Consider the following 12569-nt stretch of genomic DNA (forward strand, 5'->3'; position numbering starts at 1 on the left):
CCTATGTAGTCTACATAGGTATTTTATAAATACAGGGTTATACAGAAACAGCTTCCTCATTTTTAATTTAATATTGATTTTGGAAAAAAGACACTTACGCTTAATCAGCAAAAATGAAACAAACTGTGCTAGTAAACACAAATTTAAAGATCCTTAACTTTGGAGTAGTATTCTGGCTCATATCAGAAGCCAATTAGGTATAGACAGAAAGAAACAATCAGATCTATAAAATAGTAAAATTGGAAATAATCACACGCACACTTCAAGTAGCATAAAATATGTTTCTTTTTAGTTAATAAAAATGGATTTTCGTTTTCATCGCAGCCAAAGTTAAGAAATGGATGAATTCCTTATTAATAAAAACACTGCCCAAATGCCTAAGACAGTAAGTAAACACACTGATTTCTTATAGCCATAATTTGCCACAAACCTAAAGACATGAAATCTCAATAGGGCAAAGCCAAGGAATAAACATCTCCAAAACAAAACAATTTAATGTTAATTTCTGCAGGCTTTGAGGCTAAGCATGTGATATGCTTATAAAGTGCTATCATGTATAATAAAGATTAACAGTGTATAATAACTGTTACATAATGCAATCTGATGCTCAGATGATTCTGGAAATGCTCTCTGATAATGATTAGAACTATTTCATTTAAGTTGTCATCTGCCAAAAAAATAATTTGCCATATTAAATGAATTATATGAATAAATACTCCAACAGTGTATCCAAACTCTAAAGTTTCCACGGTTCAAATGACAAAAGATGTAATCCACAAATGTACAAATCTGGCTACTCAAAAACAACAGTTCAGTTCCCACCAAGAGCATTAAGTGGATCATCAAATATGTTGCTTGACTCAGCTGCCGTACTTGTCTTCTGTGATGGTGGGGTTTTCTTTGATTTATTGGGAGCCTTTGACACTGACTGTCCTGTGCTTAGTGAGAAGATGTCATCTTTAAAGAACAGAGAGGTGGACACAATAGAAGTTTAAAATACAATATAAAAACAAAGTGTACAGACAATTTAAGACCGTAGAAAGGCTGTATCAAAAAAGTGTGCATTAAAAAGATGCCTGCCTCCATGAATGTTATAGTTACTTACCCATGTCATCATCAAATATCGACTTGGCCTCGCCTTTTGTCTTAGACTTCTGTTTTGTTTTTAAAGTGTCTGTCAGGTCAGCGAAAATGTCTATGTTGTCATCAAACAAGCTAGCATCAATTGTCTTGTCTTTGTGCTTCTTGTGAGCTTTAGGCACAGTGGCTACTTCATCCTAAGGACACAGAAATGCAGTTTACAAGGAGAGAAATTAAATATTTGTATGATGTCTTGGATAAAACCATGAACAACCACGAATGTAAAATAAAATACCTGAAAGATATCCTCCTTGGAAAAACTACTGCTGTTCTTGATTTTTTTACTACTTGTGGATGAGGGAATGGAGCTGTTGCTCACTCCAAAGATGTCCTCATCATCATTTTCTTCCAAAAAGGGTGAGGCCTTTGCTTTCTTAGTAGTAGTTGACTTTGGCTTGACCTTTTGGAAAAGGTCATCAGTGTTGTCATCAAAAATGGATGGAAGTGAGCTTTTTTCTTTGTCGTTCTTTACTCCCACTCCACTACTGGCTTGATGTTGTGTAGTCTTGGTATTCTGTTTGGTGGACTGTGTGTTGGTGATTGAAGCAGCCCCAAACAGACTGTCAGGGCTAAATAGGTCGTCCTCATCAGGAGATGGCACTACCTTGGCATTAAGGCTGTCGAAACTAGGGTCATTCTTTCCAGCATGTGTGGATACTGGCAGTGTCAATACAGATGGTCTGGAGGAGATTTTGGAAGGTAAAGGTTGAGGAGGTGATGAAACAGGCAAGGCTGTAGGTGCAGCTGAGCTAAGTAGTGTTGGACTGGGTGCAATTTGGCTACACTTGTCTGGTGGAGGCAATGCTGAAGCAGACAGACTGGGGTTAGGCCCTGGAATATTTCCATCAAGGGTCTCCTCTTTACCATCGACAGATCTCTGGGCAGCTTGCTGCCTTGCAGCTCTGGACTGGGGTCTTCGATGTATAAAACCCTTGACGCGACTCTGTATGACAAAATATTTGCACTCACAATAACACACTTGAAAGGCAAGCAATGGAAAAATAATGAATTTTTACTACAGGAGTCAAAAACTCACCTTGTGTGCGCTCTGCAGTGTTGTGACTTGGACTGGGGTGTCGAAGCTCACTCCTCCCTCACTGTCTGCCAGGGCTCCAGCGGGAGTTGTGGCAGAACTGGGGCTCAGGCTGGAACTTGACGCCCAAGAAGAAGAACTAGAAGCCATGCCAGGGAGTACATTTAAAGTCCCTGGCATACTTGGGACAGCACCAGGGAGCAAAGCAGTAGGGTTGATCATGAGATTTGCCTAAATGTTAAAAGAAAAAAAATGTATCAGTGTACAGTAATTGAATTCATCAAGACAAAACAATTATACTCAAATTGGACCCTGAGCAATAACTATTTAAACACACATTATAATTAAAATATTCTACATTTGTTTTAATGTCTCGATCTACAAACTTAACGAATCTGTTCTGTGAAGTTCCGCAGTGAGTTTGCCAGAATTAGATTATTCAGAGGAAAATGAAAAAACAAGATTGTGGATGGAAATGAGGCAAGAGCAGGATGCATGGGTAACATCCAGTCAAACTAAGAGAAAACGAAAGCAATCTATTGTAGTTATGCAAGATCCAATCTAAATCAAAATAATGTCACTTAGATAGCTGTGCAAGTTTTTAGGTTGGAATATAGAAAACCCAGACAGAAGATCACCTAAAAGAGGTGTGAAGGTGTGTAACTGAGAATAGTCATCAGTATTTCATCAGAAGGAATCAAAGTAAAATGCCAGGAATGAGGAAGTTTGATTCAGTAAAAATAAACAATTACTTGAAGTTTCCCAATCCTTGAGGATGATGAGGAAGCTTTAGGTTTTACAGGACTTGGTGCAGGTTTCTGTGTGGTCAGATTACAGCAGGATCAGAACTCTATCCAATAAAGGCATTTCTTGTGTTCATTTACTGTAAAAACATACAATTACAAGGCAGTTGTGTCTAACACAACATACCCACAAGCTAACGTATAAACAAAAATAAATAGCTAATACAAGCAAATATTTCTAAATTAGAACCAAATAGTCATCATCATGTATCATCATGTATGTGTGTGTTTATGGCCTCAAAACAATTTACTTTAAAACATGTTTTACTGTAGTTTTATTTAATCGTAGACTTACCTGAGTATCTGAAACACATTCTGGACTTGCTAGTGGTGCTCTTTCATTAGCTTTACTGGGTTTCTCTGCTATTTTCTGACATTGAAAATGACAAAGGAAAAATGAGATGAAATTTGTACCACTGATCTAAATTTTGAGGTTGAATTCACATTTTTGCACAGCTAAATCTTTTTCTATTGTCATATAAGAAATGAATTAAGCAGGAATACAACTGAATCAAACTGCTACCGGAGGAGGAGCTTTTGGCTTGACTGAGCTGAAAAGATCATCCTCGTCTTCGTCTGTAAACAGACTTTGTGCTGCCTTCACTGAGCTAAGCTTGGAGCTCTGAAAAGTAAACAATCATGTATCATTACCATCTTATGATGTACAGTTATCCACAGAATGCAGTTGATAATGATTTAAAAAAAAAATGTACTGACCCCAGCTTTCCCTGAGGTGGCAAAGAGGTCGACATCTGGGTCATTGTCTTTCTGCTGTGTCTGACTGAACAGCAGCTCCTCATCTTGGAACACACCTGTGCTCTTTGCCTGTGGATGATCCTCTGTGGGCTGTAACAATACACATGCAATTTTCAACATCAGGAATACCAATGTAACCAAGCTGATTACATGACTAATAGATGTACTTTACATCATACAAACCTTTAATGTGCTGCTGGCTGTGGATTTGCTCGGTGTGAATATTGGATCATTCCAATCTGTATCGTCTTCCTCCTCATCATCAAATAGACTAAACGTGTTTGTTTTAACTTTCTCTTCCTTTTTCTCCCCCTTCTTAACATTTGGTGGTGGGCTGTCCTTGGACATGAAGGTATCATCACTGCCATCTTCATCCAACAGGCTCTTTGTCTGCTTGCTGGCAAGAACACTAATGCCTCCAAAGAGACTGACGGCTCCACTAGGCTTCTTTTTACTTTCACTGTTCTCTGGTGATGGAGATGACGGAAGCAACTCAGGCGTATTTTCTGCTGGCTTCTCCTGCTCTGAAGGTCTGTCGCCCGCTGTTGTCCTTGAAACCTCATCTGATTTTTCTAACTGGGAGGACAACTGAGTCTGAAGAACACAGTTAAATAATCTCAGTGTAGGAGACTATCTAAATTAAATAATGTAATAAAGTTTGTTGTTGCACTCACTTTAGCAGCTGGAACAGGAGTGTTTTTGTTGTCAACAGGTTTATTGTCAAAGAGTGACCCTTTATCATCTTCATCCTCATCTTCAAACAAGAGAGCAACTCTCTGAGGCTTCTTCTGACTATATGAGGAGTGACAGAGAAAGATGACAAATAAGAATTCCTGCTGATAAGTTTTTTTATGCATTTATGATGCATAAATGAATGAATAAATGTATTTTATTCAGTAAATTAAGATGAAAGTGATTTAAATAGCTGCATAAACAACCGTGAACATTTGCACTGTTTCTACAAAAAAGAAAAAAAATTTTTTTTCCATAAATTCTCTAAATACCTTGACTCTTTTGTTGGAGCAAACAAGTCATCATCATTGTCATAGTCATTAAAGAGGCTGCTCTTTTGAGAGGTTGTGGCACTGGGGAGGCTGGATGGGGCACTGGCACTGGGCTTCATCCCCCCAGTCTTATTCTCTGACTTTGTAACACTACTTTTGGAACTTATCCACTGGTCCTGTCATTAAGAAAATAATGCTTCAAGTTGTACATTCTTTAAATGAAATACTGTTTTAAAACTGTAAAAAACATTTTTAACTGTCATACCTCATCATCGCTAAAGAGGGTGCTAGACTCAGGCTTTCTGGGTTGTGGTGTGGTGGGTTTAATTTGATGAGGTTTAGGTTTAGGTTTAGCTGTGGAAGCAAAGAGATCCTGCAACACAAAGAACCACTTTAAGTTAATTTGCTCACAGCAAAAACAAGTCTAGCCTAATTCAGTTTCAAGTGTATTTCCTTATTTTTCTACCTCTTCTTCCTCGTCATCAAATAATGACAAAGGGGCCTTGCTAGTTTGGCTCTGGGTTGCAGGCTTGGGTTTAGACTGACTCTTAGAGGTGGCTGGAAATACCTGTAGAAGACAAATACAAATATAGTGTAATAAAAAATATATAATAATACTTATATGATTACTGTAAATCATTGATTCCTACTTGTGTATCTTCATCATCTGAGAAGAGACCACTGGTCTGGGGTTTCTCATTCTGTTTTATGACAGATTTCTCAACATCTGGAGCAGGCCCATTCTGAAACACAGAAAATGAAATAAAAATATGATATAAAACACTGGTACAGAGAAAAGAACAGTGAAGCATGTCAACAGCAGTAAAGGCCAGCAGTGCACAAAGCTAAATCAAATTTGCCCTTTTCACAGACTGAATCAAATATTGCACACTGACTGGAACTAGGTCTTCTAATTTGGTATCCATTTCACACAAACCCAAAAGCTGTGAATCACTGTTGGAGCAAGCATGACTTCAAAACACAAAGGAAACATAGAGCTACACTAAAACTGGTATGTTATGGAATATAACAATTGAAAAAAAAAACTATGTGGCCAGTGGGTAGTGTTGTAGACTGCAGTGCAACAACTACACACTTTTAAAGCAAAGAGAGAGTTCTTTTTAGTTAAAACCTGCGTTGCTGCCTGAAAAAATACACAAAATTAGATTGTGTCGGGAGTTTACGGTTAAACAATATTCTATTCAGACCTCCTCAGATTTCTCTGACTCCTCGCTGGTAGATGGCCGACGTTTCTTTAGGCCTTCACTCATCAAGCTTTTAGTCCCAGGGCCAAACAATGAAATGGCCCCTGTTGGCATCTAAAAATTACAAAATATTAACATACAAACCCCTTGAACATGCTAAAAAAGTATTAGGTATATGAAAAAAACAACATACAAAATTTATGACTGTAAGTCATAATGTTTAACTACAGTAGACACTTTAGTAGGTTTATCTTTACCTTTTTGTCAGGTGGCTTGCCTTGTTCTTCCACTACATCGTTCTTGCTGTAAGCTGGAGTTGGAACACTGAACCTCTCACTGAATATGTCACTATCCTCTTCATCTTCATCAAAAAGGCCAATAGCCTTCTTGGGTTTGAATTTCTCCTTCCTACCTAATAAAAACAAAAAACAACCAAAACACTGTTCAGGGATGAGGATCCCAACTGAATTAGGAATGTAGCACTGAAGCACCTATTGTCATACCTACCAGAGTCAGATGTTTTCAGGCTTTTACCACTGAAGAAGTCGTCATCCTCCTCATCATCAAACAGCCCACTTCCTCCTCCAGCAACACTAGCTCCTGTTGAAACCTGTTTGGACGCAGCATTGGTCTTGAGAGCAGGAGCTCCATTTTCCTTGGCCTCCACTGAATCAGAGTCATTCCCTGTACTAAACAGGTAATTATCTGCAGAGAGAGATGATTTTGTTTATTTGAGCACAAATAAGGAGATAAAAAGTGACAGTGTCATACAAAAGGCTTCTAGTACCTGGGAATATTGAAACAGCACCTGCTGGAATCCTCTTTCCAGGTTTGCCAGAATCTTCAAAAGAAAAGTAAAGTTAAGAGAAAATCTGCTAGTCCACTTTTCAACTAGCAACATTTTATCTATACTGCTATCTTACCTGCTTTTTGAGCTGTGGTCCGTGTGCTTTCATTCAGTGCTTTTTTCTCTTCGGACACAAGAGGTTTTGGTGCCTCAGAGAAAAGGTCACCCTGATTAGCATAAGACATTACAACACAAATCAAATTTTGGCAGCAGTCCTGAGTTTCTGTAGTGTGAAATTAAGAAATAAGAAATAAGAGAGAGCATTTAAATGTACTCTGTTTCATGTACCTCATCATCATCATCAAACAGGCCTTTTCCACCACTGAAGAGGCCACTTTTTCCTCCGAATGGGGAGAAGTCATCATCCTCCATTTTTGGAGGCTTAAACATGTCATCGCTATCCTCGTAAGCTGTTACGATATACAGAAACACCCATGAGCTACATACTGTGAACAATGGGCCTCATATGTGCAAATAAAAAGAACAAAAAATAAAAAAGCATCAAAAGCATGAATTATGGCGATGATAAATCAAAGTTTAGCTAATTCCTACCCTGTGGCTTTGCAGGCTTTGGTGCTTTCCTGCCTTTAGTTTTCTTCTTAGATGTCAATGCTTCCAAAAGAAATTACATGGTAGAAAAAAATAGGCACAAATAAGCATGCACATGCAGTGATGGAACTCTCAAATATAATCTTTGGTGCTATAACTTTAAATGAATGAAATAAAAATTGGTAAGTGGTATGCGAAAATCCATCCATCCATAATTTATAACCAATTCTCCTGTTTAGGGTTGCAGCTGCAATAGGCGAGAGGTGGGGACAGATCCAGTTTATCTCAGGGAGATATACACTCACTGGCTACTTTATTAGGTACACCTGTACAATTTAATGCACTCAATACAGCAGCTCTGCCATAAATTCTACTTTCACAATGTTATAATTTCTCAGTTTTGATTATAAGAAGAGGTGGTTCTAATATTTTGGCCACATATTTAAAAACTCAGAACTTATATTACTGTAAAAGTAAAATTCATGGCAGAGCTGCTGTTTTGGATTGCATGAGATTATACAGATGTACTTAAAGTGGCCAGTGAGTGTGTATCTCAGAAAAACATACACAGACAGACAAGGTTTCACATTCACACCTACAGGAAATTTAGAGTTACCAGTTAAGCTAATATAAATGTTTTTGGACTGTGGGAAGAAACGGGAATAACCGGAGGAAACCCATGCAAGCACAGGGAAAACATGCAAACTCCACACAGAAAGGCCATGGTTGGTCGGGGACGTGAGGCCTTCTGGTAGGAATAAATAAATAAATGCATATTCAAAGTGATTCATAATAAGCTTCATAAAAACTTTGATAACTTACATGTGCGATCTCCTTCTGGTTTATGAACTGGTTCACCTTTGATTCGAGCTGCCAACTCATCAGTAAAGGATGAGGGGCCTGTTTTCTAAAAGTGACATGACATAAAATAAAAAGCAAAACAAGAGCAGAGTCTTGTACATATTTGTTTTCAGATTGACATGACAAATAATCAACTCACAAAGATGTGATTGTAATCTTACAATCTTTTTTCTATGAATACAGGAATACCTTTGAGTCGTCATCATCATCATCATCATCATCATCACCCTCCTCCTTGTCAGATTCTCCAAATATGTCAGAATCCTCTTCCTCCTCCTCATCTTCATAACTCTGCATAGATGACTTCTATTTCAGTGTGCAAGGAGAATCCGAAATCATAATTCATACAGTATATAGTATTCACTTATTATATAGTTTGTTGTGCTGGGAAGGAGGTATCCAGCTTACCTTCTTAATATTATTGTGACCTTCATCCTCATCTTGATTAAAGTCATCATCTGAATGCTATTGAAAAATATATATAATCACATACAATAGGATTTGGGATTTTTTTCATGTAATGTCTCTGAAGAATAATATGAAAGAAAAAAAAAAAAGCGTCTTACAACTGCATGTTTGCCATCTTCACTGTCGATTACACTGTCTCTGTCACTATCAACAGACATTTCTGGAGAGAGAATTATTGACATACAGTGAAAGAAATTTAAAGACTATATTACAAGAGCTGACTACAACAGCTGACAAGATATGTAAAAGGCCTAAAGAAACTGACAGGAACTTTGTTTACTACCGTCACTTGAGAGGTCACCAAGTCCAACATCCTCTTGTTCCATAAAGGGCTGGGAACCAATCAGATATGGAAGCGGCCTGTCCACGTAAAGATCCTAAAACACCAATGATTAGACATACAAACTAAAGTACAGTCATAGAAAGATAAACTAGCAGATTCATTCCACACTAATCATCTCATGATTGAAGACTAAAAGCACACCTTGGGCTCCAAGATGGCCTCCACTCTGTCAGAGACCTCCTCGTCCTCTGAATCTGAGTTTCCGGCTTTGATGTCCAAATGTTCAAAAGCTGACTCCAGCACTCTCAGACCATAATTCACAGCTTCCTGCATTTTAGGGATCAGCTCTGCCTCTTTCTGCTCTCGAGTCTTCTCCTTAAGGCAAAACAAAAAAAAAAAAAAAACACCCAAAAGGCATTGCAAGGATGAAATGACAGGACCAGGTAGAATGATCTCGATCTCTGTCTCTGTGTGTGTGTGTGTGTGTGAGTCTGTCTCTGTCCTGTTGATCTTGTAGAGTTCTAAGCATTTCGGGATCCATATATGAGACATTGAGTCATAAACTTTGTAGTCCATCCAGGCAGTGCACAGGTTGGTACTGCATGTCTGGTCCTGCAAACTTGAGTGACTGCTTTATCAACCAGTAGCCGGTGCTTTGCTCCTCTGGTGTTACTACAGATTCCTTTCTGGGCTTTGCTCATGTATTGATTCATCCGCCTGTTCATCTTAGCTGCTATGATGTCTGACAGGAGCTTCAATGTTGGGCAGAGGCAGGTTGTTGGGTGGTAGTTGGATGGGACTTCTCCCTTCTGGGGTTCCTTCAGGATCAGGACTGTGCAGCCTTCAGTAAACCATTGAAGATAGGTTCCACCCACTAGTAGCTTGTTCATTCAACACCTGACCGGACCTCGTTGAACTGGGCAATGTCCGAGCTGGTGTGACTTGTGTTTTCAGCTCTCTTTAGCTAATAGGTAGGCAGGTAGCATTAAGGGGCTTGCCTAACTGGGAATCGAACCCACCCCGTGACCTAATGTACCTAAGTCAGTGATGTATTTAATGATAAAATGTGTGGATAGCACACACGCACGCACACACACACACACACACACACACACACACACACACACACACACACACCTGTTCAGGCTGCTTCTCCAATGCATCAATCTTGGGTACAGTTTCTTCTACATCTTCATCATACACTCTCTGCAACAGAAAACAAACAAACACATAAGATAATAAGGCTTCACCACAAGATGTCTTTAACAATATTAAGCAAAACTGAAGCAAAATAAAATGAATCAATTATATACTTTACATTTTCTATAAACTGTGTATTGGAGAGCATGAGAAAATCATTAAAGACAGAGTGCAAGCAGCTGTCTGTGGCCTTGGTGTCACGTATAAGACTGTCCAACTGCTTTTCAATGTCATGTGTCTTCGACAGCATTCTGTGGGAGAAGTCTTGGAGATACAGGAAGAGCTGTGAAGAAGAAAAAGGTTATAGAGGAAGAAACAGTTGCAAAGCTACTTTCATTAAATGAAAGTAGAACACATTTCACAACCTCCTCAACTACTCAGATTTCTGCAGCACTTCTCTGAGACTTTGAGGAAATATGAAAATCAATGATTCATTTCTTGGTCTATATCAGAGCTGGGAAAAATATCCCTGACTTACCCCTGAGTCAGCTGCCAAGGACCAACTGGCACTGTTCTGCCGCATCTCTTCAAGTGTCCAGGGTCTCTCCCAAATCTGAGCATCTTTCTCTGATTGTTGATTCCTACTTGGGCCATTTGCCATTCCCTCTAGCAACCCACTCATCTGCAATTAGATTACTAAATAATTCAAAACTCAAAAGGACTTTTAAGTACTCATCAATAATGAATCTGTGTAATATCTGTTCGTAGATTTGGGACATTCTCTGAGAGATAGTTTAAATGTACTGTAAAACTTACTGTTAGAAATTTTATATGGACACAACAATGTTCTCCGGAAAGAAATGGCATAATTTCCGAAGCCCAAACCATAACAATTGTAGCTGCTCCATAGACGCTGAACTTTGTCCCAAATCCTACAACTGTTATAGCACTTGCAGTAAAACTAGTGTTCTTGCTTCCTTAGTTCACAACCTGTACCTAGCTTGTCATTAAAACAACATCATAGTAATGTACGTGTGTGTGTGTGTGCACATGCATCTGTGTGTTTAAGTTGTTAATCCTGCATTTTTATGTATGCCAATTTGTTTTTTTAAAATAGTTTTCCTTACTTTTTCTTTATTACAGAAATCAACTTAAGGGTCTAATATTTTAATAAAAGCTTATGGTCAGATTCAACGCCAACAGGCGAATTACTGTTGACAGAACAATTAAATAAAGATGGTCTATGAATACATGCTCATGGGAAGAACATGACTGTTTGTAGGTAGAGAACTTGGTTTGCACAAGACCACATATAATTTTAACTTCCCTTTAACTAAGGTTAGCTTAACTTAGTTTACTGCTAGACCTCCGATACAACAAGCTAGCTTTGGTTATAGCAATACTGAACTGCTGAAGACAACCTGCTGCGTGTAAACAAAGTTACTTAAAGGCTATTTTTTTCGCATAAGCGTCAACATCCAAAGGCATTTGCCTCTAACAAGAGAAAGCGGGGAATGTTTGGTTAGCGGCTAGCTCAACTTAGCATGGCAAAACTAACGTTAGCTTCAGCTGCTCGAAACAACACAGAGAAAAATATTACCCCAAAAGTAAAATGTCTCAAGCTTACATTGACTATCTCTTGTCAAAGGCTGTCCACGACGGTCAACTGTGGTCACAAACGACTAAAAAAAAAGGATCGATAATGCTAAATGTGGCCTTTCCCTCACTGGTCGTCTGACAGTTCAGCCATGTTCTGTCTGCAGACAGTCACCTGACTATAGTTGCCTAGCAACAAAGTGAAAGTAGGGCGGAGCGGAACAAACCAACTGAGAAAAGAAGGCAAAGCGCAAGGAAGTATTGGCCTAAAATAACTCTCCACTACCACTATATTTGATGGAACACTTAAAATCATTCATCAAGTAAAAGCATTAAGCAGGTTATCTATTTACAATTAAAGTACCAATCTAGTACTCCACTAGGAAAAAATGTGTTTTAAAGAAAACTGGTAATTGTAATTATGGTAAATAATGTAGATTAATAATAAAAACTAAGGGCCAAAGGTGGAGCTGAATTTAAGCACTTGTGTTGACAGGTGGTTTAATCATAATGATATATCAGCATTTATTGGATCGTTTTTATATATTAAAACTACCAGGTGGCATTCATTTTGTGGCTGAACCAACAAACAAGATTTTTGAACAAAAATTTTAATAAGCATTTTTAACTAAAGACATTCTGACACATCACAGTAGGAATAACTTGTTGTTAATAAATTAATAATGGCTGAATTTAGTTTTGGGATCATGGTGTGGTATGTGACTACTCACTGTCATAGCTCCCTTAGTATTAGTAGCAAAACCTGTGATTTTTATTAATATGACTTGTCTACTGTGAAAAAGTTCTATTGCAGTATATTATTAACTACATAACAAATGTACCAACAGTAAAATTATTTGGGCATTTTCTATCAAGGCTGATTT

At 38.3% G+C, this 12569-nt stretch overlaps 1 protein-coding gene across 4 annotated transcripts; it reads right to left on the reverse strand.

Moving 5' to 3' along the window:
* Positions 1-267: 267 nt before the first annotated feature.
* On the reverse strand, positions 268-11866 carry washc2c (WASH complex subunit 2C). Of its 4 annotated transcripts, none has more exons than XM_067519828.1 (31): positions 11717-11866; positions 10628-10771; positions 10268-10432; positions 10087-10155; positions 9151-9318; positions 8950-9043; positions 8765-8826; positions 8607-8663; positions 8388-8504; positions 8160-8244; positions 7341-7400; positions 7077-7198; positions 6865-6955; positions 6729-6782; positions 6445-6646; positions 6199-6349; positions 5945-6055; positions 5387-5479; positions 5203-5304; positions 5002-5109; positions 4737-4912; positions 4407-4524; positions 3916-4326; positions 3694-3822; positions 3500-3598; positions 3272-3346; positions 2926-2991; positions 2177-2404; positions 1376-2083; positions 1106-1277; positions 268-957 (listed from the first exon to the last, which is right to left on the reverse strand). In XM_067519828.1, the coding sequence occupies exons 2-31, from the start codon at positions 10769-10771 to the stop codon at positions 812-814; spliced, it is 4383 nt and encodes a 1460-aa protein (XP_067375929.1). In that variant the 5' UTR covers positions 11717-11866; the 3' UTR covers positions 268-811. The 4 variants fall into 4 exon arrangements, with proteins under 4 accessions (XP_067375929.1, XP_067375938.1, XP_067375918.1 ...); XM_067519837.1 differs by having other exon boundaries at positions 8388-8489; positions 9151-9324; XM_067519817.1 differs by having other exon boundaries at positions 9151-9324.
* Positions 11867-12569: the final 703 nt, after the last annotated feature.

The sequence above is a fragment of the Channa argus genome, chromosome 1 (assembly GCF_033026475.1).
Source record: "Channa argus isolate prfri chromosome 1, Channa argus male v1.0, whole genome shotgun sequence".
NCBI lineage: Eukaryota > Metazoa > Chordata > Actinopteri > Anabantiformes > Channidae > Channa > Channa argus.